The following is a 24,695-nucleotide window of genomic DNA, read 5'->3' on the forward strand; positions in this document are numbered from 1 at the left end:
TATGGATTTGAAATTATTGTTTCCTGTAAAAAAACTGATACTAACCTTTGCAGCAGCCTATTGGCCATTTGGAATGGAAAAGTAGTTAGGTTTATCACTCTTTGGGCTGCAACACCAACAACAAAAGAAAAAAAAAAGAGGAAAGAAAAAGTGGAATGATAATCTCCCAACAGAAAGACTTGACAGTAACTATTATCTTTTCCTGCCAAAGGGACTTGGAGCAGATTTGCATTAGCTGTGCAGTTCTGCATTTACATTTTCTTGGTCACATATATGTAGTCTCTGCTCTGTGTCAGAGAGGAGGCACAAACCACTTGAGAGACTCACAGTGTCTGGATGCAGCTTGCTTGGCACCTGTTTCCTCTCACACAGTCCCTGTTCCCAAGAGAGAAGGCAGCATTACTTCTCTCCTCCTGCAGCTGCACATCTTTATAATGAAGGGTTTCCAAAGTATCCTGCAACCATTTTCCTGTGGCAACAGAAAGCAAGATTTCATACATACAACTTGGGACTATAAAAAGAAATAAGTTGTCCTTTTTAGAGCTAAAGTATAGCTTTGGCTAATGCTCTGTTACTCAGCTCTCCATACCCCAAATCATAACAAAAATGTGTGTCCTCATAAAATGGGAAAATATTTCCACTAAACCTATAAGATTTTCACACTGAACAGCATTTGTCGTCAAAAAGGCTGTCAATTAAGACAAAAAGTGAATTGAACATGTCCCAAACTACAAGCATTTCTCAGTAGAAAAGGTCAGTGCTGTCTAGAACACATAGCTTAATCATTAGGACCAGTTCTTTTTGAGCCTGAAGATGGATTGGAATGATTATGAGTTAATTGATGTTTTGCTGTGTACTTTCTGGTTTTCTTGTGGCTTAGTTTTGCTTCCTACAAAGCTCTATGCAGGCACATTGTCATTCAACATTTGTTGGGCAGAACCTGACACTATCCTACTTAATAAATTCCTTTCATTAACAGGTAATTTGTGCAAAAGATGAGCTGCCTGATCATATTCAAGGTGCCCATCAGTTTGGACTTGCCAAAGGCAGCCATTTGACCCTGCTCTTCAATCAGTCTACTGTCAGGAAGAAGTGAGTATATCCTGAATTACACATGCACACAGTGTTATTTTGTATTGAGCTGCAAGAAGTGCAGTGATGGTTTTCATGATTGATTCCCAGCTTTGAACATGGTCCTCACTTCAGGTTTCCGTGGGCTCCTCATGGAAGAAAGTATCATATCCCAGGTTTAGTAACTCATGGTCTGAATTCTGCATTTTTTTTCCCTCTCTGACCTGAGTCTCACTTTCACTTCTGTAAGTACTTTAATTTCTTTTTTCCACATACAGAGCTCACATCCGGTTCCTATTCTTTTGTCTGATGCAAATGACATCTCACCTTCTCCTCTCTATTTTCTGCAAGTGTCCTTCCATGTTTGAAAGTGCACTTGAAGGAGAAAAGACTACTGAGAAGAATAATTTTATTGGGACCTAATGTGTGATAGGACCTCAGCCTCTTTTACTTGTTTGAGAGGCTCCCAGCAAGGTTCCCATTACACAGCCTGCAAGTCTCTTGCATTTGCTTCTTTCAGCTCAGGAAGTCTCTGCAGGCATTGAGAAAAGAGTGTTTTTTCCTTCTAGCCCTTCTGTTACAGCTTCTGAGCAGAGGACATTGCAGAGGATTGATGCCATGTAGTCTGAACCTGGTGTCTCCATAATAAATGGCACATTCGTCTCCTCTGCCTTTTAAGCCTCTCTCTGTTCTCAGTCTGCCCATAATATCCCAGCAAGCCTGGCTAATAGTAATGGATGCCATAAAGTTATCCTGGAATGGGTTCCTTTCTTGGGGCAATAAGCAAGCCTGCAGTCACAAACAGCTGAGCCTGTCCCTCTTAAAGTTCATCTCACTCTTTGACAAGCACTTTTTCTACTTCTGACAGGTACAGCACTGATTTCCATTATGAAATCCATTATAAGTCATGCTTTCTTAAAATCAATCTAAATTCTACTTTTCTGGCCTTTGTAATAATAAATCTCCTTTCATAACAATAAATTGATTCAGACTGTTCTCTGTGTCCAGAAAAGCTTTTCATCACTGCAGAAGAAATACCTTTAAGTAACACTGAATTTTTATTGTCTAGACTTTCCGTCCAGCTGAATCTCAGAACCTTTGCCTCCAGTGGCCTGATTTACTACATGGCTCACCAAAACCAGGTTGATTATGCAGCCCTACAGCTTTATGGGGGACAGCTCCATTTCTCATTTGATTTAGGCAAAGGAAAAACAGTAGCTCTTCACCCTGCTGTTGTCAGTGATGGAAAATGGCATACGGTAGGTGGTTGCCAATCTTGTGCTCCATTTTCTCTTCCCTGGAGGTACTGGTATGGATTTTTCTTGCCTTTTCTGTGTAATTTCTGTGTTGCAGAAGCACACTGGTTCTAACCCAATAATGAAGTCATTCAGAAAACTTTTATTTGATAATTATTTTCTTTTAAAATTGTCATTAATTGAAAACCAAATCCATCTTCCAGCTACTGTCAAGTGTCTCAAACCATTTAGGAATTAAATAATTTACCAGCTGTGTAGTGACAATCATCTTCAACAGAGAAGGACCTAATCGAGAGGTGTAAAAAATCTGACCTTTTCCACAGTGAGCTTTCAGTGCATTATACCACCAAAGACCTGCACTTCAGTGTGTGACAGAAATTTATGGGTGCCGTATTTTCTTTTCTCCCACTTACTGCTTATTGCCTGTGCATGTCACAGCAGCTAGTGACAACAAGGAAACATTGTCTGTCCTTTCCTTGGTTGAGGCAACATGAAAAAGGGGGGACATTTGAAATGAATGGAGGACTTGTCTTAAGTAGAGTTGAGGAGAAGTTATGTCTACAGCTTGAAGGTGCCACATAGTACTCAGGGCCTTCTGCCCAAAGATTGCGTCAGCCTTTATTGGCCCAATTCCTCCGAGCAACCCATCTGCCACTGGCTCTGGCTTTCTGTGTGAGAAGTGACTGTGATGTTTGCAGGAGTTTTAGAAGTAACTCTGAGGATATCAGTTTTCCTAAAGGCAGGTGAGGATGACAGTTTCATCCTGCTAAGTTTCCCCTCCCTTATCAGTATGTGAAGCCTTCACTCTAAGAAGTGGTTTCTGTGGGACAAAGTGATTGATGACACAAAGCTGCCAGCTTTCCTGCGTGCCTTGGGAATCAACAGAGTTCTTTTTGCTTTTCATAAACAATCACCAGAAGAAAAACCAGCAAAAATTAACATGAAGAAAGGAAATGTGAACTTCTGTCAGAGATATCACAGTTAAGCTCTGCTGCCTACCCTGAAAGGAAGAACGCTCCAGGACTTACAGCTGCATGTTTAAAAATTACACATACTCACATAAAACTCCTACTGACACTATCCACATATTAAGAGCTGAACAGATTCCACACAAGAGCTGACCTATCTTTATTACCCAGGACACAAAGCAGGAGCTTCAGCCTTCTTCAGAGATTAAGGCTGAGTCATACCACTTCTAGCTGGGGGTGATCATTGCAGTCCTTCTGCAATCTATGCAAACTGTATTGCTACTGAAAGAGACACTACTTCTTTTCTTTCTCTACCCTCTGCTCGTACCACCCTGCTTTACCCCTTTATCCCCTTACCAGCCCAAATGTTCATGAAACTTCCTGTTGAACCTAGTCATGGTTCTGAGTGGGGCTAAAAGTAAATAGAGAAGAATAAATGGCTAGCTGACTTCCCTCAGCAGCGTGTGACTAATTGTTTTAGGGCAAGGCAGGTGTAAAAACATACGTGAAACAAGATGGACAGAACTGGAAAGCTTTTTGGTCATAAGGAACGTAGCACTACCTATCATAAAATGTCAGCACAGGAATGTGCACTTCAGAGAGCTGAGATGTCTCAGCTGCTGGGCAGTACAGTAATTGCAGGAGGCCAGCACAGAATGCCTTTCTCCAAACTCAATGACCTGCCCATATCCTAAGGCAATAAACTGGTGATTTAAAGAAATAATAAAACACTGAAAACCTTAGGCAGGACATTATGAAATCATTGTAAGCCCTTGGGAAGGCAAGAAAGCTGTTTAACTGCTCAGTTGTATTCAGAAATGGTGTCAGCCTCAGGAAGAATTTCAAGAGGTTGCCTCAGAACAGAATGTCAAAGCAATTGAACCACTAAACAATTGTCTTGCTCATTTCTATGGCAAATGATGACTAGGTGACAAATTTAGCTTACTCATTTATGTTCACACGCTTCCCTTTTTTCCAGGTAAAGACGGAATATGTTAAAAGAAAAGGCACAATCATTGTGGATGGACAGGAACTGGTAGCAGTCAATGCCCTGGGAGATGGTAGCACCTTGGACGTGGAAGGGAAGCTCTATGTGGGAGGACTCCCCTTAGACTACGTGCCAAAGAATCTTGGGAATGTAAGGTTTGGGGTGGGGGGTGCCTCTGGTATTTTGCAAGACTAGAATGAGCATAGTGCAGCAAACTCATGTAAATGAGCATCCTGTCTCTGACAGGCTAAAAAAGAAGTACTTAGGGAAAGAAGCAACAAGGAAAGTAATGACCCTTTACCAGAAAAATCTTTCTAGCTTTCTGTGGCTTAATGAGTCCAGCCACAGCTTATATCCTTGTGTGTTAGTAATAGTCCTTAACAGAACTCTTTTTTTCATGCTGTTTATCTGTTAAAAATGAATTAAGAATCTAAGTTCCTGTCTTTCACAGTATAAGGTAAAAACGTGACCTACAATCTCAGACATTTTGCTACCTGACTCCTATTGCATTCAAACAGAAATTAGGTGCCTTAAATATCTCTGAAAGACTGGATTTAGCTGTCTTTAGGTGAAAGCATATTTTTAATACATGCTTTTAGAGGGTAGGTTTTGTCACCTTCCTCCTTGTGCAGCCCACTTTATTAATGATGATTCTGGTGATATTGATAATGTTTTTCATAGACTTGTAGAATATCCTGATTTGGAAGGGATCCTCAAGGATCAAAGTTCAGCTGCACAGGACACCCCAAGAGTCACATCTTGTGCATTAGAGCATTGTCCAAATGCTTCTTGTGATGTCATACAAAAATTTTGATTACTCATTAATTTATTAGTGCATGTTTGGAATGTTTTTACTGTGTGTGTGTGTCCCTGCTCACAGTCAAACAAATACAATACATCCTGTATATTATAGACAGTGTATACTCTGCCTTTAAACTATTTGATTTTGACTCTCAGACATTACATAACTATATGTAATACTAGAAATTTATTACAGAAGTGTTTTAGATTCTGCTGTGTTTTGTTCAGATAATATTTTATCTACAATAAGATCAGGTGAATCCCTAAGAGAGCAGTTTATACTAAACATTGTCTCTTATGTCTCCATGTGCTTAGGTTACTCACAGTATTCCTGCCTGCATTGGTAGCATGACAGTTAATGGCAAACAACTGGACAACGAGAGTCCTGTCTCTATCTTTGCTGTGAATAAATGCTATGAAACAGTGCAGGATGGTACTTTCTTTGATGGAAGTGGCTTTGCTGCTCTTGGTAAGTGTCATTAAATGAAAACAGTGCCTTACTGAATTAATATTAATGAAAACATACTCCTTTCAGGTCTTACTGGAATTGTGTGTAATTAACTGACTCCTCACACAGTGAGTGCATGCCCTGCATATGGATTTATAACTGAGTCCTTTTACTTCATTCATCCAAAAGTGGTCATTTCTGCAAAGGGCTGTCTTGCACAAATAAAAGAGATAATGGTTTTAGCACTGGGAAAGAAATGAACTACATCTTTATTAGCTAAGAATATCCATGTTCATGATGTTAAGGTCTGTTAAAGAATATGAAGGCCAAAGACTTGTGAAGTAACATGAAGGATTACATTTGTGCTCTTTACTGTTTCTTACAGATGAGATAGAAATCTGAATTAATGAAAAAACTTATTTGGGAATTTATATTTTCTATAAAAAATGGGAATTATGACTTTGGAAAAATTATTTTCCAGAGGTATTGCAAGATCATATGCCAGCAGCATAATTAAAACATTTTTTTAGACCTTTCAATGGTAATGAATATATTTAGCTATGTACTGTGGGTTGCAAGTCTTCTGCTAGAAGCTTCTAACTTACTTTCAGTCAGAGAAGGCTACAAGGTGCGGTCTGACGTGAACATCACCCTGGAGTTCCGCACCACGGCGGCGCACGGCGTTCTCCTCGGCGTCAGCAGCGCCAAGGTCGATGCCATCGGGCTGGAAATCGTACACGGCAAGGTAGGCTGCCCTGTGCAGGCACAGGGATGTCACAGGGCTTGTTTGAAACTGTGAGGCTAGAACCCTTGGAATGCATGAAATACGCACCAGTCGAGTGTGATGGAGACAACTTTCCACAGAACAAATACGGGACAGACGTTGTCTTGAGGTTTCTCATTGCCATTGTATGATAAAATGTGTGATTAGCAGAAGTCACTGGAACTTTTTGGATTTTTAATTGGTGTAATTTATGTTAGTGTGCAGCCACTCTGACCTCCTGTACTACATACCTTGTATTTTAGACCATATATTTCTTTTTTATTGCTTAATACTTTTTCTACCATAAAGCTATCCTTGTCCTTGAGAAAAATATTGCATATGCAATGCACACTGTGTTGTAACCTCTTCTTCAATATTCATGAGCAATTAACTCATTCCCTACTTCTACTAGCCATTATGCTCCATAAACCTTTTAACAATCAATATACATAGTTCTCCAGTCATCTCTTGCATAAAAAAATATACACTTGATTGCTTTTAAGTATTTGTTTTTGCAGAAATAGCTCATTTTTTATTCAAAGCTTCCTAGCTGGAGACAGTGTTAAATACCACTGTTTCTGTGGGACATACTTTCCCAGTTAATACTTACATATTAATTCTCACCGCAGAGTTGAGGAAATGTCTGCTGCTTTGAAAAATAAATACATGAAAAAAATCAATGCATTTATTGGCAATGAGAAGTGCTTTCAGGCAATTCTTCTTTCTCTTCAGTTATATACAGTGATTCTTCTTTCAGATCTGAAGTCTCAGGTTCTGTGAAATACATCTTGATTTGTATTTGTAAGAAACATTGAAATCCCTAGTGAAGTGTATCAATGGACCATTGTGTAGGTAGACCTTATGGTTTTAAATTTTAAAAAACACTTTAATAAGGATCTACTCTACTCATCAATGTAAACATTAACTGTGTGTATTGCCAGACATTTAAAATGTAAATCTCTGCACCAGTATGATTGTGCTTTTATCTAGGCAGATTAGTTCATATATTCTTTATATCTTCATTGGCATCTGGCTGTTTGTACAGGTTTTATTCCATGTCAACAATGGAGCTGGCAGAATAACAACTTCCTATGAACCAAGAGGCACAAATAGCTTGTGTGATGGGAAGTGGCACAAGCTTCAAGCAAACAAAAGCAAACATCACATTTCGCTGATAATTGATGGGAATTTGGTTCACACTGATAATCCCTATGTCCAGTCAACATCTGCAGATACAAACAATCCCATTTATGTTGGAGGTTATCCTGGTAGGTACAATAATATTTCCCTTCCCTTCTGTCCCTCCTGCGCTCCCACAAGAGTGACTCCTAACATGTGCTCCCTTTTGGTTTGCCGTGGGAATTGTGATTATGTACAGCTCAGCTGTTTCTTCACATTCTGGTGGTTTCTATTTTAACTTCAGAAACACCCATGCAGAATAGCTTTCTCCTGTTTTTCCCCTCTCATCTTCCACTGTCCCCTGGTAAGAACTATTTCTGCAAACTCTGCCAAGTTATTGCTGTGCATGGCCTATGCTTGAAAAGAGCAGTGACTGTCCATGTTGGGATGTCACACTTCATCCAAACATGAATAGAACTTGATGATCCCTAGGTGTTGGTTTTATTTATCATTTCAGAGGGGGAGAATTTTAATAACCTGGATCTTTGTAATTTTTTTTTTTTTTTTCAGTTTGGTGGAAATAGATTTTACGTATTTCATGTTTGTTTTTCAGCTGATGTCAAGCAAAACTGCCTCACAAGCAAGACCTCATTCCGTGGCTGTTTAAGGAACCTTGTTTTGACCAAGGGCCAACATACAGAATTGTTTGACTTTAGCAGAGCTTTTGACCTGCGTGGAGTATTTCCTCATTCCTGCCCTGGGGCTGAGCACTGAACTGTTGCAAAGCCTGTCTGGATTGAGAGAGGGTTTGTTATTTTTGTTGTTGTTGATCTGTTATTTTGCATTATCATTTTGTAATGAAAAGAAGAACTGATAAGAACCTGCATCTGTTTGATTCTTCTGGTTGTTTTCCAACTCAGGTCATTTTTTTTTTTTAATCAGAAGCTCCATGTCTGCATTTTAACTAAATGGTTTTAAACAACAAATACCTCTACGACAATTTTATTGGCATTAATTGGGTATTTTTCTTTTGGGAATTTTTATTAATCAGTGTTTACAGTATGTTTTCTTTTGATTACTTGACAGTATTTCATTTTATTGTGTGTTGGCGGTTTTGTAAGAGGGTTATAATTTTGGACGACATAATAAAACTACAATAAACTCTATTATTTCAAGTAGTTCAGTTGTCCATGTGTTTCAGTTAGAAGAAAAAGAGCTGGAAGGCTGAGAAGTTACAAGTATCCCCACCACAGGGGCGTTGGAACTAGATAATCTTCAAGGCTTCTTCCAGTGCAGGCCATTATATGACTCTGATTATATGAAATGTTAGTGGACGTAGTCCAGCAGAGGGAGCAGGAGACTGACTGAAGGCATAGTTTTGAAGGTCTCAGATTCAGAGTTTAATGAATAGAATTTTTTTAGTTACACTTCACAGGGTAGCTCCATCTCCTTTTCCCTGTGCCTTATCCAGTGCTTCTGACACTCATTATAGATACATTGGCTAGACGGGTTATGTTCCTGTTTTGCTTTCATGGAATCAGCTTCAGGACAAGCAGCATTTTTATGGCACAGAGAAGCCTGTAAAGTGATGTGCTGCTGAAGAAACAATTTGGGTCTAGTTTGGGAAAAAACTATGCAGTTTGGCAATGCAAATTATTGCATTGCATTCTTTGGAAAACAGTATTTCTTATGGACACCGGGAGGCAGCTTTGAGGCCAGCCTGCAGTTGTATCTTTGCTTTTCTTACCATACCTGCCTCTGTTTAGAAAATTAGTCTTCCAGTAGCTGTTCTTGAGCCAGGTTTGGGGGACGTGTGCTCCATCTCAATCAAGTAAGGACACGCATTCATCAACTGGCCAGGTCACTGAGCAGTGAGAAATGTGTCTCACACTTTAATATGCATCTATAATGAACACAGTTCTTTGCAAAGTTACTTCCATCTCCCCCTTTTTTTCCCTCTTTGAACTAGCAGTATTTTTGTTTGCTCCTTCCAATTTTATTTGGCTTTTTCTGTGCATTTGTACAATTTGTTCTAATATTAGTTTTTCTCTATGTATTTTGTACTAGTTTAAAAAATCTGGCTGAAATGAAACTCCAGAGCAGTTTGCCATTGCTTTCAATGAGGCAGGATTCCAAGCAGTGTGTTTTGTGCATTGCATAGAGGTAGTCCAAGGGAAGAGCTCCTGGAGCAAAGACCTCCTCCACTTCAGCAAGGGGTGGCAAAACGTGGTCCTCTGTACAGCTCTTCAGGTGCTGTAACAACACAGTTGCTTTTAAAATTTTTAAGTTGCTTTTCTGCTCCCTGCTTCTATCCAAAATACACATGCATAAATTTGAAGAGCTGGCTTTGTTGTATTGTTTTTATTTTTGACATGGATACGATACAGTGGACACACTGCTGTACAAATACACTTACATGTTGGCGTACTTTGACAAAACACATAACATAATGAGGATGGTAAGGGAAATGTACATACAAACACTTCACTTTGATTAGTGGCATCGTATTATTTTCCAGAGAAGACACACATATAGAAACCCATTGAAAAATAAAGATTAAACACTGTGTGTTTGTATTCATTGTCTATTAACCCCAACATCTGATCTCACAAGGTTCACATTACAAGCATAATTTAGGCAACATGTTTTGGATAAAATTTTATCTATATCCCGAAATATGTATTTTACTAAATATTTTTTATAATTTCAAATCTTGTCTCATACGAAAAGAAATACTTTGTCAGCATTAATGTGAAATTGATACTAGATTAAGTAGTAAATGTCTAAGCCAAAATATTGTTCCTGGAAAATGTAGAGTGAGGTAGTTAATATTATACATGGACACAGACACATTTGCACACACGCACACTTTCTAATGATATTTGCTGCATATACAGGTTAAAGTATTCCAGTCTGTTTTGCAACACCTGTTTTTTACAATACTCCCTCTCTATGTGTTGATATGCAAAATGCTGTCCTTGTAGAGCCATGGAGTATATAAAAAATTGAGGCATCTTTGGAATTTCAGTGAATTTCTCTTTGCTTGCTACCACTTTCTTACTAATAGCTTTCCACATGTTACCTTTTTTTAGGTGACAGTCCTCTTGCTACTTAGTTTTGACTTCAGCTTCTGTTAGGAGAAACAAAATTCCTCATGCCTCTGCCAGCATCTTGAAATATAAGACCTAAAGCTGAAACCTCATATTTCAAAATGCCATTGAGCTTGTTCCATTTGTCTGCTGCATATTAAATCAAGTTAGTGTACCAAAACAATATAAAACAACTTAATGTGGAACAGTATTAACCACTACACATGGGTCATTAGGGCCATTTGTATCAAAAGAGAATCCTGACATTCTTTTTCAGAGACAGGAGGTATTTGGCCACTCTATGTAGAATCTAGTTCATCTGCTAATATGCATGTCTTACAAAGTTATAGGCAATTCAGCATAAAACAGGAACTCACAGGGTGGATTTTATGACATCATATTTGACTTTTCTAAGTTGTGAATTGGTAGAAGTCTTCCAAAATGCCCTGGTATTCTATACAGAACGCAGGGAAATCTATTTCAAATAGAAATCACATTGATGAGGTCCAGAACATGCTGAGCAAGTTGCAGCATAAACACAGGGCTGCTCTGTCCTTTCCCTTGCACAGCTATTGAGAACTCAGAGTGAAGTGAGTGGGCAAGATGGAGGAGGTCAGTGTATTTGTCTGAAAGTATTGTAGGAAGTTAACTCATTTGCTATGACACTTCAAATTACTTTCTTAATGTTTAGGCTTTCTGTATAGTCACAGAATGCCTTTTAGTTGGCTATAGATACAACGATGCTTAGCATTTATCTGATTCTCTTTATATTCAAAGCACTTTCCACATATAAAAGCCTTTGCTGAGTTTGTTCTTCCCAGATGGATGTTCATTACTCCTGATCTGCTCAGGGAATTGTTTGGCTACATCTGAGAGTAGAATTTAACTTAACTACTTCTCACGTTGCCTTTATATGGAAAGTGCAAGTCCTGCTTTACAGCTGACATTCTAGGGCAGCATAAGCACACAGAGCTGTCCATTACCACAGAGGGAACTAAAGGGTATCGGGAGCAAAGCACAGGACAAAACGTTTATGCCTAGTCCTATAAACAAGCCACAGACCTACTATCTCTTGTATACTTAAAATAAATAGTTTTCAACATAAGGAGTGTATTTTATAATACAATTGTCCTGTTTTTTTCTGGCTGCAACTGTGTCTCCCTTAGTGTTAAGAAGAAAAAGGAAAAACAAAAGAAAACAAAAAACCCAAACAAAAAATAACAAAAATAAAAACCTAAAAAACCCCAAACAAACAAAAAACAAAACAAAACAAAACCAAAACAGAAAATGCGCCAAAACAACCAGAAAGTTAAAAATGTCACTGTTCTAAAGAAAATGTTGCTAATTTTTTATCATTTTTTATCAAGAAGATAAGAAAGAAGACAGGATCTGCCCTCTGTAGATATTATTGTTGCTGGTGAAGTTACTCATTTAATGTTGATTTCTTTCACTGACTACTAACAATGAAAGTTAACTACTGGAGGACATGATCAACTTGACACATTTTAGAGGGTCTGTTTCTGGATCAGATCCTCATTGCATAGCTTCAGCAGAGCATCACAAGTTACAGGCTTTCTCTGCAGGACAGCAGACTTTATTCACCTCCAGTTCACCTGAAAGACTTGGTTCAGAGTGCTTTTAAGTTGCTGTGTAATAAACAGTTTCTGCCTCATCCCTGTGTCCAGATCAGGAACAAAAATCATTGCTCGGGCTGGGGGTGGTTTCACTGTACAACAATGATGGGGATGTTGCAGTGCAGTTGAAGGCATTGGTTCCCAATTATTACATATGACACAGATAAAAAAAATACTTTCTCTTTTCCAGAGATTTGTGATTTCCTTACTCAACAAAGTCTTTTAGTTCAGCACAGCCCAAAGTGAGATGACTGAACACCACTTGCTCTTGTGACTGGCTCCAAACAAGACATCCTATCTGACATTCCCAATTCAGTTGCAGCCCACTATTCTCTTGTCAGTCTGTGTGTTTGCTTAGACTGCTTGCCAGCTGCAATTTGTTATGCATTTGTAAAACCCCCAGCACAACTGGGCCTAGACTGGCTATGGTTTTAAAGACCTAATGTGTAAATTATTAAATCCCTTTTCTCATTGGAAGCCCTGTTTCTTCTCCATGCTGTATTATACAAGACCTGAACAAAGATCTCTTGTTGATGCAGCTGAAGAGTATAAAAATTGCTTACATATTAAAGCTAAAATAAACAAAATAAAAAGAATTAGGTTACAAATTAGAAACTATAATGTTAAACGACAAAAGGTGATGACTGTAAGTGGCAACATTAACACATCTCATAGTCTGGCATTACACAGATTTAATTCTGAGAGTATCAAGTAAAAGGCAGAGCTAGGGGCATATGCCCCTCCTCACCTAGCCTCTGTCTCCTGAAACTTGTGTGACAGGGGAAGGGAGGGGAGCGTGGTTTGTGGCTTTACAACTGCACACAGCTGAGGGATCCAGACAGATGATTTTGGAAGACTGGTAGTGAGGTATACAGTGGTATGTACACTGAGCAGTACAGCTGTCTGTAGTTCCTCCTCCTGCCTCCCTCCCCCAGCATCAGGTACTCATGAGGAGTGACCGAGAGACACAAGCATTGCAGTAACACACACTGTATGGGTTTACTTCCAGGACAAAGGTTTGGTTTTCACACTGCTGTCTGGCACTGCTGCATGTTGAGCTCCTGCCTTCCATGCCTGACAGACACCTTCCCTTCTCCAACATCTGTCATGCTTCTGTGTCATGCTGTGGTCAGTAGTGTTTCATTCATCTGATGCCACTGCATTATTTCCAAAAATTGTTCTAACACCAGGTCAGGAAACGAACACCGTACCTTGGTCTGCCCTCCTCACCTCCTGGGCCAACTGGCACAAGTGTAATCCATATGAAAGCATAGCTAATGTGATATTTTTCCGATGGTTTGGGAGCTGGAATACCAAAAGTCCTATGTGCTGACCATCAGTTGGACAGTACAGTAGGAAGGAATGATGTCCTGTGGATACCATTTTGTTATGTCTCTGCAAGAGCTGCTTAAAATGACAGGCATCACTCTTGTCCATTTGGCTTTTCTCCAGTATATAGCTGCCTTCTGCTTCAGCTGGCTTTTGGTTTTATCACCCATTCTGCCTGAGGATTTGCACGGTAGACATCTAGCATGAATGCATCTGGATCCAAACAGTGCTGACCTGAAAAGGAAATTGTCAGCCATGAATCATAAGATGTTCTGAGCACACAGAGACAGAGCTGTGTTAAAATGTCCTTGAATGTTTCTCTGACCTGCACACATCAAGCCCAGTTTGGTGTGTCCATCCAGCTAACATCTCGAGTGGATACAGACAGGGCCTTTGGTAACTTTGCCAGTGATTTTATTCTCTGACAGTCATGAATTTACTGCCACTTCCAGGCAGGATGTCCTGCATTACTGAGTAATGGACAAGACATTTAGTCAAACGGTGAATATGGTCTCTTTAGAAGCATCAATAACACTGTTAGTGTAAGTGCTGCAGTATGGGGGGTTTTATTTCTTTGGATTTACTGAGCTGGAATTATAACTCTCTCAGTTCTGCACTATTTTTAAGTACTGAAAAAGTAATTCTATAAACAATGTGTTCCCATACAGTAGGATCTTGGAAAGAAATGCAGGGACTCTAACAAGGGTGTTGCCAATTTGCTGGTTAAAAAAAAAATCTTCTGCACTCTGGCTGTTTCATTAGCTGGTGATTGGGAAGTTGTGGCTGCCTTTGCCTGAATGAGGATTTTGTGCCTCTTAGTTGAGTAATAAGGCAATAAATTCTAGAGTTAAGTTGATTTGTTGGACTGTATTGCATTTACATGGGGTAATGAAGTAATTTCACTGGTAAGGTTACTTTGCTGTGACACAAGATTATGGTAAAATTTTTGTATGGTTACTTGTAAGGTCACTGGGGTTCTAATGATTTTATTCAAGAGAAAGCAATATAAATGAATTAATGCATAATCAGCAGACTAAGGTACCCTGAAGGATCTAGGACTATAAAAATGATTTTAAATGAACATGCAAATTAAATGTCCCAATTTTTTTGGGAGACCATGGCAGAAATATTTGGGATTGTTTCACAAGGTTTTTAGGATCATTTTTCTGTTTTAGCATCAGTTGGTCATCCTGTTTGGACAGGCAAAACAAATCACTAACCCAATTTAGTTTTTTTTTTATCATCAGTAATAAAGACTGATTCCTGATTGCTCCTGAAGTAAGTCTGTGATATTTTGTGGTAACTTTACAGAAAGTCTTTAGAGCTGCATCTAGAAGAAATAAGGAATACTCTAATCAGGTAATTCACAACTGACTCCAACACAGCATCCAGAATTTTGGCATGAACAGAGAAAGGAGAGAGTAAGAAGAGAAAGGATTGTGTGATATCAAATTAAAATATGTTTTTTGACCTTTAGGCCAGAAACTTGTGGGCCACTGTTGTTATTATAAGAAGTGTCACTGCATAAAACAGGATACAAAAACCCTACTGCAAGGAATTTGCAGTCTAAATAAAGCACACAGATTAGTGTGAGTATAGAGCACCCATACGTGCAGGGGCTGAATTCACAATTCTGTGGGTCTTTATTTGCGGGAGGTTAACACTTGCATACAGTCAGAAAGAAAGAGGTCTCGGAAAAATGCTTGAGAGCAAGGTGGAATGTGCTTGCAAGAGGAAAACCAAGGATCTTTTAACCATGGAAAAATGCTCAGTTACAAGAGTGAGAGAGGTAAGCAAAAGGTCAGATGAATTTGGCACGACCGTAAGAAGTGCTGCTGAGATGCAGCCGCCGGGTTCATTCTCTCCTGTGGGGTACCCCTCCTGTCACTCTGGAGTTGGAATAAATGATGACATGGATTCTAACAGCTTTTGGGTCAGGCTCCTTTCCTCCAAATGGACTGGAGGGTAGGAGAGACCCAGCTCTGTCAAAACAGTGCTGCCCTGAGGTATTTTAGGAGGTTAAGGACATTCAGAATTAATTTTCATAATTGAGACCTACCTATATTTCCTCCAATTTCGTGTAAACTTTGGATCTGGCCTCTCATGTTCTGTGATGATCCGCGGCTAGGATGGAAAAAAGCCTTTCAGTTTGTCCTTCTGTTATAACCACTGCCTTATCACCCACCACCTATGGTAAGCTAAAGTTTGGTATTTTTTCCCCTGTGAACTACCAAATGGACCACCACAGAATAATGAATCTGCCACAGAGGTAGATTACTGCATCACAATCAACCAAACCTTCTATATTATTCATTTTATATTATTTATTCAAAGAACAGAATTATGTGGTAACATAGGAAGACTTTGCAGAAAAGACTTTCCGATACAATTTACCATTTCCCATAGCTGTTAATAATTACTACCTTACAGAAATAAAAACATTCTAGACTTATGGATAGATATAAAACAATCCCTTTGGGTTCTCTATGTGGCAAGTCTATAAAATGTATGTTTAATGTACATTTTTAGTAGTAGTGTAAGGGAGGGCAGATTGATTCTGTATAGGAGCCAATTATTAAGTAAAATAAAAAGAGTAAGATAAGTGGTTAAAATTTCTTTGATTGACATAACCATAAATTAGCAATTTTAGATTAGAAAAAGAGTTATTGTAACACAATGAATCTTTGAAGAGGGAGCAATCTATTCATTTATAGTTCTGACATTGTTGTTCAGGAAAAACAAAATGTTCTGCTTTACCCACCTGTTTTCACAGTGGAATCGAGACAGGATGTCTTTGGCTTTTGTTTGGCTGTTGAGTTGAATTGCCATTGAGACTTTTGAATGCAGTGGAGCATAAACTCTTATCACCCCCTCGGGTATGTCAGACTGCAAGTATGGAGGGAAAGTGACAGCTCCCTAAAATCAATATTCAATAGAGTAAGTCTAAGGCAAATATTGCTCTAGCTCCATTTGGAAGCATTTCTGCAACCTCATTTGAGGTTGCTTGCAAAACTCACTGTCCTGCATTCTCTTGGCTATTCAAAAGACATTTACAGTCATACAAATGCAAATTTTTAGACACAAATCAGATACAACACAAAGACACAAACTCTTTGGTAAGTAGCACATAAATACACACAGGGTAAAGCCCTTGAATTGTAACTTTAACTTATTTCTGTTAACATTGGGCAGTGAACCAACTGCTTATTTAAAAACATAAAAATTATTAAGAATATCTGGTTTTCCTTCTAAAGATGAAATTCTCCTGAGGCATAAAAATCCAGTTCTCTGTTTCTGCTTCCCATAACTTCAACCAGATTGAAGTGTGTGTACAGTAAAACATCAAGTACCATATGGTTTCTGTTAATTTGAAATTTGACCTTGTGGAGGGTTCAAATGATCATCTATGAAGTTTATGCACTCTTCCATGATTAATGGTGGATAAATCAATTAGCAAGGTTTGCATTCCAGTTCTAATCCAGTTAATACCATGCTGACCAGAACACAACAGTCTCTCCAGTCTCTGTCTCTGTGTAATTTAGAACATCTGAGACCTGGGGATTGCGTTAAGTGCTCTCAACATTAAACTCAGTTATCCAAACAGAGTCTGCCTCCAATTTACCCTTCATATTTCAGCTCTTTGCCATGGCTACCTTCATTTTTATTAGATGTAAAGCCAATTACTCTGATCAATGGACTTGTCTTCCCAAAGGTGCAATGACTTCAGTAATTGACTCTCCTCAGAGAAGGAGTCTATCTGGTTCGTCCCATGCTGAAATTAACTTTGCAGCACAGTAGTCTACACTGCCATTTTAAACAAACATCTCTGTCTCCATCTGCAGCACCAATGTATGTCCTACCCTACCTAAAATACTTCAGTCAGTGCTGGCAAATTCTTGAGAAAGGTGAATTAGAGTGTATTCACTATTCATACATAACATTTATCTTTCTACATTTCTCCCATACATTACCTTTTGCATTTTCTCTCTTGTCTGTACTAGGTGGCTCATAACCTTGTGATACCATTCCTTCCTAATTTGTCTTTTCTTTTGTTCTTCAAGACTATTCTTCAATGACTATTGAATCCTTTACAGTATCTATGATTACTTCTACAATTCACCAGCCTTCATTCTTTTAAACATTCATGGAAGACTCTAAATACGTCCTCTCCAAGTTATCAGTCACTACATGGAAACACATGTAAGTAACTGTAGGGACTGTGTATGTTGTACATAGAGACACGACATATCTTGCTGCCCAAATTTATGTTGCACCTAATGTGTAAGATAGTTTTAGTTGCCTATCAAAGCAGGGTACCCTAAGCAAGTTTCTAGGCAGTAGATAAAAATGGGTGGCTTTAAGACCTTCAAAGAAAGGTTTTTCTATTAGATTTTCTTAAGTCCAAACTGCTTCTGGAGCCCTGGAAATCCTCAAAAGTATCCACCTCTCTCCTCTGACTGTACAGGAAATAACAACACCATCTACCTCACAGGGCACATTTAGGCACAGTTTAGGTGTCTGTGGTAGGCAAACTGAATTTTCTCTCTGCTTGAAAAGTTAATGCAAAGCTCTAAGACTAAAGCTTGCAAGAAGAGTTTCAAGTGGCCTGTAACAGGAGATGGATAAATGCAATTAATCCTAACATGGATCATCCTTCTACTCAGCTACAGATCCATGCATTTGTTGAGTATCTACAAATCACTGCTGTCAGGGACAGTCCACATATAACCATTTCTTATGAAACAGGTTAAAAACCAGCTAGGCAGCTTTGGCTGCCTTCCTTACCTTTCCTCAATCAATTCCCAAAACTTTGTCTTACCAGAGTGTTAGACTGGGCACACCTTTCAAGCTAACTCTCATCTTATTTTGTATGGCAAAATTTCCTCCCCACACTCAGAATCTCCCACGAGATAAAGAAGGGAAGCTGTTTAAAGCTGCTCTTGAAACCTGATCTTTTTATCACACCTCTGGTCTTTCAGGTCTCTCCCGTTCCATGGTCTTTCTCCTCAAAAGTTTTCTCACTCCTTTGTCAAACATCAGCTGTCTCTTGCTGTTGTTCATGGCTGCCTCATTCATTTTTCTCACTTGGGAAATCAGGAAGGATGGGACCTAGAAGGAGGAAACCAGATCTGAGAATATACAATAATTTTTCCCCAATGTGTTGGGTCTTTAGAAGGGCACCAAATTCTAGGCAGCAGAAACTGTGTTTATTCGTAGAAGATACATGCAATCCTCTAAGAACCTTGAGTTATTCCTTTGGTGAACTTGTAGATCATCTTTCATGCCATATGAAACTTTGAAGTGATGTTTTCAGCTGCAGGAACTTTATGAAGAAGTAGTCTTTGCAACCCTCATTATACTCTCCCTCTGTTATGACCAAACAAGCTGAGACTGTCAATATCTTCAGGCCAACCTTCAGAACCCAAAATGTTGTACACACTTTTGTCCCATTTTATTGTGGGCTGGACTTTAAATAGACATCTAATCACATTCCAGTTTAGATGTATCACCTACACACCCAGATGAAACCATTCTTCTATGCATGACTCTATATAAATAATGGTGTGGGAGAGGGACTTCCAGAAGGCAATTGATGCTAAAATAGATGTCTTAGATAAGTAAGGTAATAAGTAATTTTTTCAATCCAGAAATATCTGCCAGGATGCCCCGTTCTAGATGCAGAAGACTCCAGTCAGTTTCCAAAGAAACTGTTTCTCCTTGGAAGGTCCGTTTATTCTCATTTCTGCTCATGACATGCATATAGCAAATTCCTGCACTGAAATGGGACCATCAAGGGGGAACCAGCACTACTCACAGTCCACAGGATGTCCTGGTACCGGATTAAAAGCCGCACAATGTGCGCGGTGGTGGCGGCCGCTTGCATTTCTTGTTGGTTTGCACGTTTCCCTTTGTAGATGAAGAGGTTTGGTGCAACAATCATAGACACATTCCACAAGTTCATCTTGTTTTTCCCTTCATTAGCAACCACCTTCTTCAGAAACTGAAGAAAGGCCTGGAAAAAAATACTTGTTTAATCTCAGGAAATAATTTATTTTTGAAATGCAGCATTTTTAAGTGCATATGTCTGGCTTCTACATTTGCACCTGAAAGTGAAATTTAGTGGTTTTTTCATAGTATTTGGATTACTCTGATATTTGTTGTTACAGCAACCTGCGTCAACCACAGAGGAATAGTTAATGTTATCAAAACACACATTCATAAATTATCTATCACTTAGACCATAATCCCAAATTTATAAGGCAAATACAGTGTCTACAGTAAGGCTCTGAATCCTACACAAGAGGTAAGATGTACATGTATTGCAAGGGAATAGTTACTTTCTTCATAGATTACCAAGTGTCCATTTTGATGTATCTAACCAGTGCTTTTTACGTCACAGTCACTTGGGGTGATTAGTCTCTCCAAATCTGCACCAGTCCCCAACGTGAAATTTCTGCCAGCAACCCTCAGACTTTTATTCTGGGATAACAAAAGCAAGAAGAACTAAGTGGTTGTTCATTGATGTTACTTCTGCACATGCCTGGCAGAGTCCAAGGAAATTCATTTCCCCTTTTGGGTAGTTTATTCAGAATTTTGCTTGAATGATTAAATAGCACAGACTGCAGCTGTGGTTAGAGTTGGGGTCTACCAATGAGTCCTTCTGCAATATTGTTCTGGTTTCAGCTGGGATAGAGTTAATTTTCTTCCTTGCGTCTGGTACAGGGCTGTGTTTTGGATTTAGGATAAGAATAATGTTGACAACACACTGATGTTTTAGCTGTTGCTAGGCAGTGTTTACACTTAGTCCAGTGTAATCTTTAGCTTCTCATGCTGCACTGCCAGCAAGGGGGCTGGGGCTGCACAAGGACTTGGGAGGGGACACAGCCTGGACAGTTGACTCCCAAGGGATATTCCATACTATATGGCATTGTGCTCAGTACCTAAACTGTGGGGAAAACTGGTCTTGGCCCACTACTCAAGAACTGACTGGGCATCAGTCAGTGATTGGTGAAAAATTGCATTGTGGACCACTTGTTTTGTGTGCTCTAATTAATTAATCATTATTATTTTCCCATTCATTTCTGTCCTATTAAACTGTTACTGTCTCAACCCATGAATTTTACTTTTTTTTTAGATTTCCTCACCCATCCCACTGGGAGGGGGGAGGAATGAAGGAATGGCTGTGTAGTGGTGTGTTGGCTTTAGATGGAGTAGAATGAATTTTCTTCATGTTGACTGGTGTGGGGTTATGTTTGCGACTTGTGCTGAACACAGCGTTTATAATATAGATTTTTTTTTTTTTTTTTTTTGTTATTGCTGATTAGGACTTGCTTAGAGCCAAGGCCTCTTCTGATTTTCATACTGCCACACTGCTGAGATGCATGAAAAATCAGGAGGAAATATGGCCAGGACAGGTGACCAAAGGGATATTCCAGACCATGGGACATCATGCTCAGTGTAAAAAGGTGGGAGGAAGATGAAGGAAGAGACAGACTTTTAGAGTGATGGCATTTGTCTTTCCAAGTAACTGTTACATAAATGAGATCAAGCCATGCTCCCCTGGTGATGGCTGAACACCTGCCTGCCCATGGGAAGTGGCAAGTTCCTTTGTTTGCTCTGCTTTCATGAACAGCCTTTGTTTTCCTAATAAATTACATTTATCGCAACTCATTAATTTTCCAGCTTTTACACTTCTTATTCTCTCCCCCATCCCACTGACAGGCGAGTGAGAGAGGAGTTGCACATGCTTGGCTGCTGGCTAGGGTTAAACCATGACAGGTATTAGCTGCCTCTTGGTTAAACCATGAAAACCATACCATTAAAACCACTGTCTTTGTACCCTGACACAGCAATTAAAACATTTTTACAAACCCAAGAATTACAAAATAGAAACTGTGCTGGAAAACTTCTAAAACCTCATTAGAGACAAGAGAGTGGTGCTGTGTAGAGTTTTTCATCACTTATATTTTTGTACAGAAGCCTAATTAATAATAGAGTAATAATTAAGACTACTTCTCTAGCATGTGTTTTACATATGCAGCTCTATACCCAAATGAACTTTGGTAGCAGAAACAGCCCCCCATTCTTTACAGAGCACTAGTAGACCTTCAGGGACTTTGAAGACAGTTGTTGGTCTTGTCCCTTGTTACTGTATAAATAAATTCAGGTAAAGAAGGCACCTGAACTCATAAGGTTGTATCTAAACTGACTAGTGAAAGGCTTTCAGAGGTGGGAGACCTGCATGGTCCTGATGAGCAGGGGACCTGGTGAAATGCCTGGAGGTTCCCAGGTAGCTTGTTCACTCAGGTTTCCTCGATGTAGAAACAAGCCCAAAGATGCAACCAGTGTCTCTTAGGGTCAGGACACAGCTGCAGTCACATCTGGGAGCTGCCAAGCATCCAAAATGCTTGTAGCCACTGTGTTTTTATCAGGCAGTAGGACATGGTGATGGGCATGGGTTTGTAAGGCAGGCCAGCTGAGGGTGAGCTCCTGACATATGTACTACAGATGCATGCTTTTACTTTGGACTACATGCTGCAGTCTGATCCAGACTGAAAGCCCTTCCAGTACCAGGAGTGCACTAGGCAAGCTCCTACAGCTTCTCTTTTAAATTCGTCCTGGAGAATTTCAGTTATACAGAAAATGCAGAAACTGGACCTCCTTTGTCCATCCTAAGTGAGGAATATGCCTCTTTGAAATGAATGCTCCATAAAAATGGTGCCTGAGATCCAGCAGCTGGATACCCCTGCAACCATTTCTTAATTGCTTGTAAAAGAAATGACAGCCAGGAAATTTTAACATCTTTTCAGGGAAATCATCAAAGACACAGATGAATACTTTCCTCGTGTAGCATCTGAAAAAAATGAGTCTCTCATTTAAAAGTCAAAAGCACCACACATGGCAGGTGATAGCAAATGAAGAACTTACCTTGGCTGTGTCTCTGTTGGCTTCAGGCATCAGCATGATCAACAGATGCAAAGCTTGTAGTTGTAACTTGATCTTGGAGATTTCTAAGGACATGAATAATTAATGCTTTGAAATCCCAGCTGCAATTGGTTTGTTCTACAAACCTTGTGTGTCAGCAGTTCTAGACATACCAGCTAGCGCCTGGTTGAGGCTAGCATGCTTAGGTGTTGATTAACCATACACTTTTCCCCAAATAAAAAATCACCTTAATGAGTGGCTTTTTCCTCATCATCTTGGATCTTTGTCACATGGGGACACAAGGTGCTATAAAACCCTATCTACATAGTAACAATCCAGTATTTTTTAGCACTAGCTAGTTTCTCTAAGATACTGTGTATTTGTTGTAGGGAATAGGTCACTTTATTCTGCACAGACATCTCCTGTTCAGTCTTCTCCAAACTGCTGAGCCATTGTAACTGCATGCAGCCTGGGACTCCTAAGGAGCCCACGCACACCCAGGTATGTGGAGTTTATGGAGAGAGGTCACCTCCTTATGCCCTTTAAGATACTCATGGAGACACTGAAAACATGACTGCAACTTTATGTAAAGATCCTCAGTTTTCTGTACCAATTTGCTAATAAATTCACCATCCTGAGACTTTCAGTCTGTCCTGGCACGAGTGACTTTACAGTGAAGTCATAGGTATGGCAAGGTACAATTGCATTCTTCTTGGAAGAGAAATGAACAAAATGTACCCTGAGATTGAGAGGGTGTATGTACACTGAAAACAAAGCCCAGCCGCCTGAACCTTTCTGTGCTCACACATATCTCTGTACCAATGGTCTGACCTCAACATAAACTTTAACATAAATAAAATAGGTCCAGTAGGTCCAGTAGATAAAGGACAGAGATTTGAGTTTGCCTTGCAGAAATTTTCTTTTGTGAAACCTACAGTTAATGTGAATCAGAGCCTATATATGAAAATCATTACTCAGTCACTGTTTACTCACAGGTTCCAAATTTCACATTAAACAGTTGTTTTGTTCACATAACAAGCCTGTGCTATTAGCTGAATGCAGACACCTTTCCCATTTGAAAACAAAACCTTGCAGAAAATTAAAATGTTTAGGCAAAGCACTGGGTCTATTTTTCTCTCTACTTTAGAGGGAGAAAAAAATTACATGACTTTTCTCTATGTGCTTCAGAGAGAGAAAAAAATTGTAATGTCTGCTCTTCCATTTTATCATACTATCAGTCCATACTAACTCCATTTCCACATACTTTCTACGAGTGTGATGAATGCAGGCAGATATTCTACTGTGAAGAGTGGGCTGGGGAGTTCTCTTATGAACATTTTTAGCAGTCCCGCTGCATCATTATTTCGTACTTGGTCCCAGTCAAAAGTGTCTTCATAAAATTTTGCCTCAAGTTCTTGATGGAGATTCTGAAAAATAACAGAAACATTTGGCCTTCAATCATTGCTGCTGATCCAGCAATTTGTGATCACTTCAGAAAGCCCATTGCAAGCAGCAGACAGGTTTGTACAGTACTTGAACTAAAGCAGCCCTAACCCAGTGACAGCCATGTGGAGCTCAGAGCAGGTTAACAAGTCAACTTCCTGCAGATATTTGGCAACCCAGGCTAAATTTGTTTTGCTATAGCTAGATTTCTGCCAAATTGAACCACCTTAAAGCTTCTTAGAACTAGAAGCTTCTGCTTCTAGTTCTAAGACATTTTGTGCAATCTTAGAACTAGAAGCAGAAAACTCAGTTAGCACAGCTGTTCTTTTTGTTTAAAACACTCTCCAGGGGTTTCGACCCTTAAGTCACAAAGGAGTGGTGTTTCTTCCTTACTGCCAATGAATTGCTAGATACTCTGAATCCATGGGCCCTGAGAAAATGGCTTAAAATTCAGATCTTCCCATCTTTGAAAGGAAGTTTTATGTTAAGATAATTATAGTTAGATTTGGTCAAATAGTAGAAAAATAAAGATTCAAAACCATTACTCTCAGAAAAAACCTTAATGCATAACCCCCCCCCCCCCCCCAAACCTCTAAAAACACAGGAGACATTTAAGATAGAATTGATGATGATATCATTCTGGGTTCCCATTTAATCCCCTTGTTCTCCAATGGCAGCATCCTGCTCCATAATAGAGGTCAGTTAAGTTCTGGAGTGTCACTTGGCAGTGTTCAAAACATGTATGTGAAAGGGAAATACTCAGCAAAGTTCCTAGGAGGAACAGGATTTGGCTTCAAACCAGATCACTGTTCAAAAAATGCAAGCTCCTCAAAAAATTGTTGAGTTGAAAAGATTGAAGGA

The 24,695-nt window shown here is 39.4% G+C and overlaps 2 protein-coding genes across 3 annotated transcripts in view; one reads left to right on the top strand and one right to left on the bottom strand.

The window, feature by feature from the left end:
• LAMA1 (laminin subunit alpha 1) overlaps window positions 1-8,592 on the top strand; it is a 98,724-nt gene extending 90,132 nt beyond the window's left edge. Inside the window, exons 57-63 of the mRNA XM_059843661.1 lie at window positions 980-1,092; window positions 2,141-2,330; window positions 4,275-4,433; window positions 5,400-5,553; window positions 6,144-6,277; window positions 7,341-7,563; window positions 8,028-8,592. Of these exons, the coding sequence (XP_059699644.1) occupies window positions 980-1,092; window positions 2,141-2,330; window positions 4,275-4,433; window positions 5,400-5,553; window positions 6,144-6,277; window positions 7,341-7,563; window positions 8,028-8,188 (1,134 nt within the window). The 3' untranslated portion in view covers window positions 8,189-8,592. The remainder of the gene's footprint in view (window positions 1-979; window positions 1,093-2,140; window positions 2,331-4,274; window positions 4,434-5,399; window positions 5,554-6,143; window positions 6,278-7,340; window positions 7,564-8,027) is intronic.
• Window positions 8,593-9,760: 1,168 nt separating this feature from the next.
• ARHGAP28 (Rho GTPase activating protein 28) overlaps window positions 9,761-24,695 on the bottom strand; it is a 76,633-nt gene continuing 61,698 nt past the window's right edge. For both annotated transcript variants that reach the window (XM_059858438.1, XM_059858448.1), the window contains exons 9-15: window positions 23,656-23,818; window positions 22,395-22,477; window positions 19,282-19,479; window positions 18,432-18,575; window positions 16,228-16,382; window positions 15,526-15,590; window positions 9,761-13,700 (exon numbers count right to left, since the gene is read on the bottom strand). In XM_059858438.1, the coding sequence (XP_059714421.1) occupies window positions 13,609-13,700; window positions 15,526-15,590; window positions 16,228-16,382; window positions 18,432-18,575; window positions 19,282-19,479; window positions 22,395-22,477; window positions 23,656-23,818 (900 nt within the window). In that variant the 3' untranslated portion in view covers window positions 9,761-13,608. The remainder of the gene's footprint in view (window positions 13,701-15,525; window positions 15,591-16,227; window positions 16,383-18,431; window positions 18,576-19,281; window positions 19,480-22,394; window positions 22,478-23,655; window positions 23,819-24,695) is intronic.

Source organism: Haemorhous mexicanus, chromosome 1 (assembly GCF_027477595.1).
Source record: "Haemorhous mexicanus isolate bHaeMex1 chromosome 1, bHaeMex1.pri, whole genome shotgun sequence".
In the NCBI taxonomy this organism is placed as follows: domain Eukaryota; kingdom Metazoa; phylum Chordata; class Aves; order Passeriformes; family Fringillidae; genus Haemorhous; species Haemorhous mexicanus.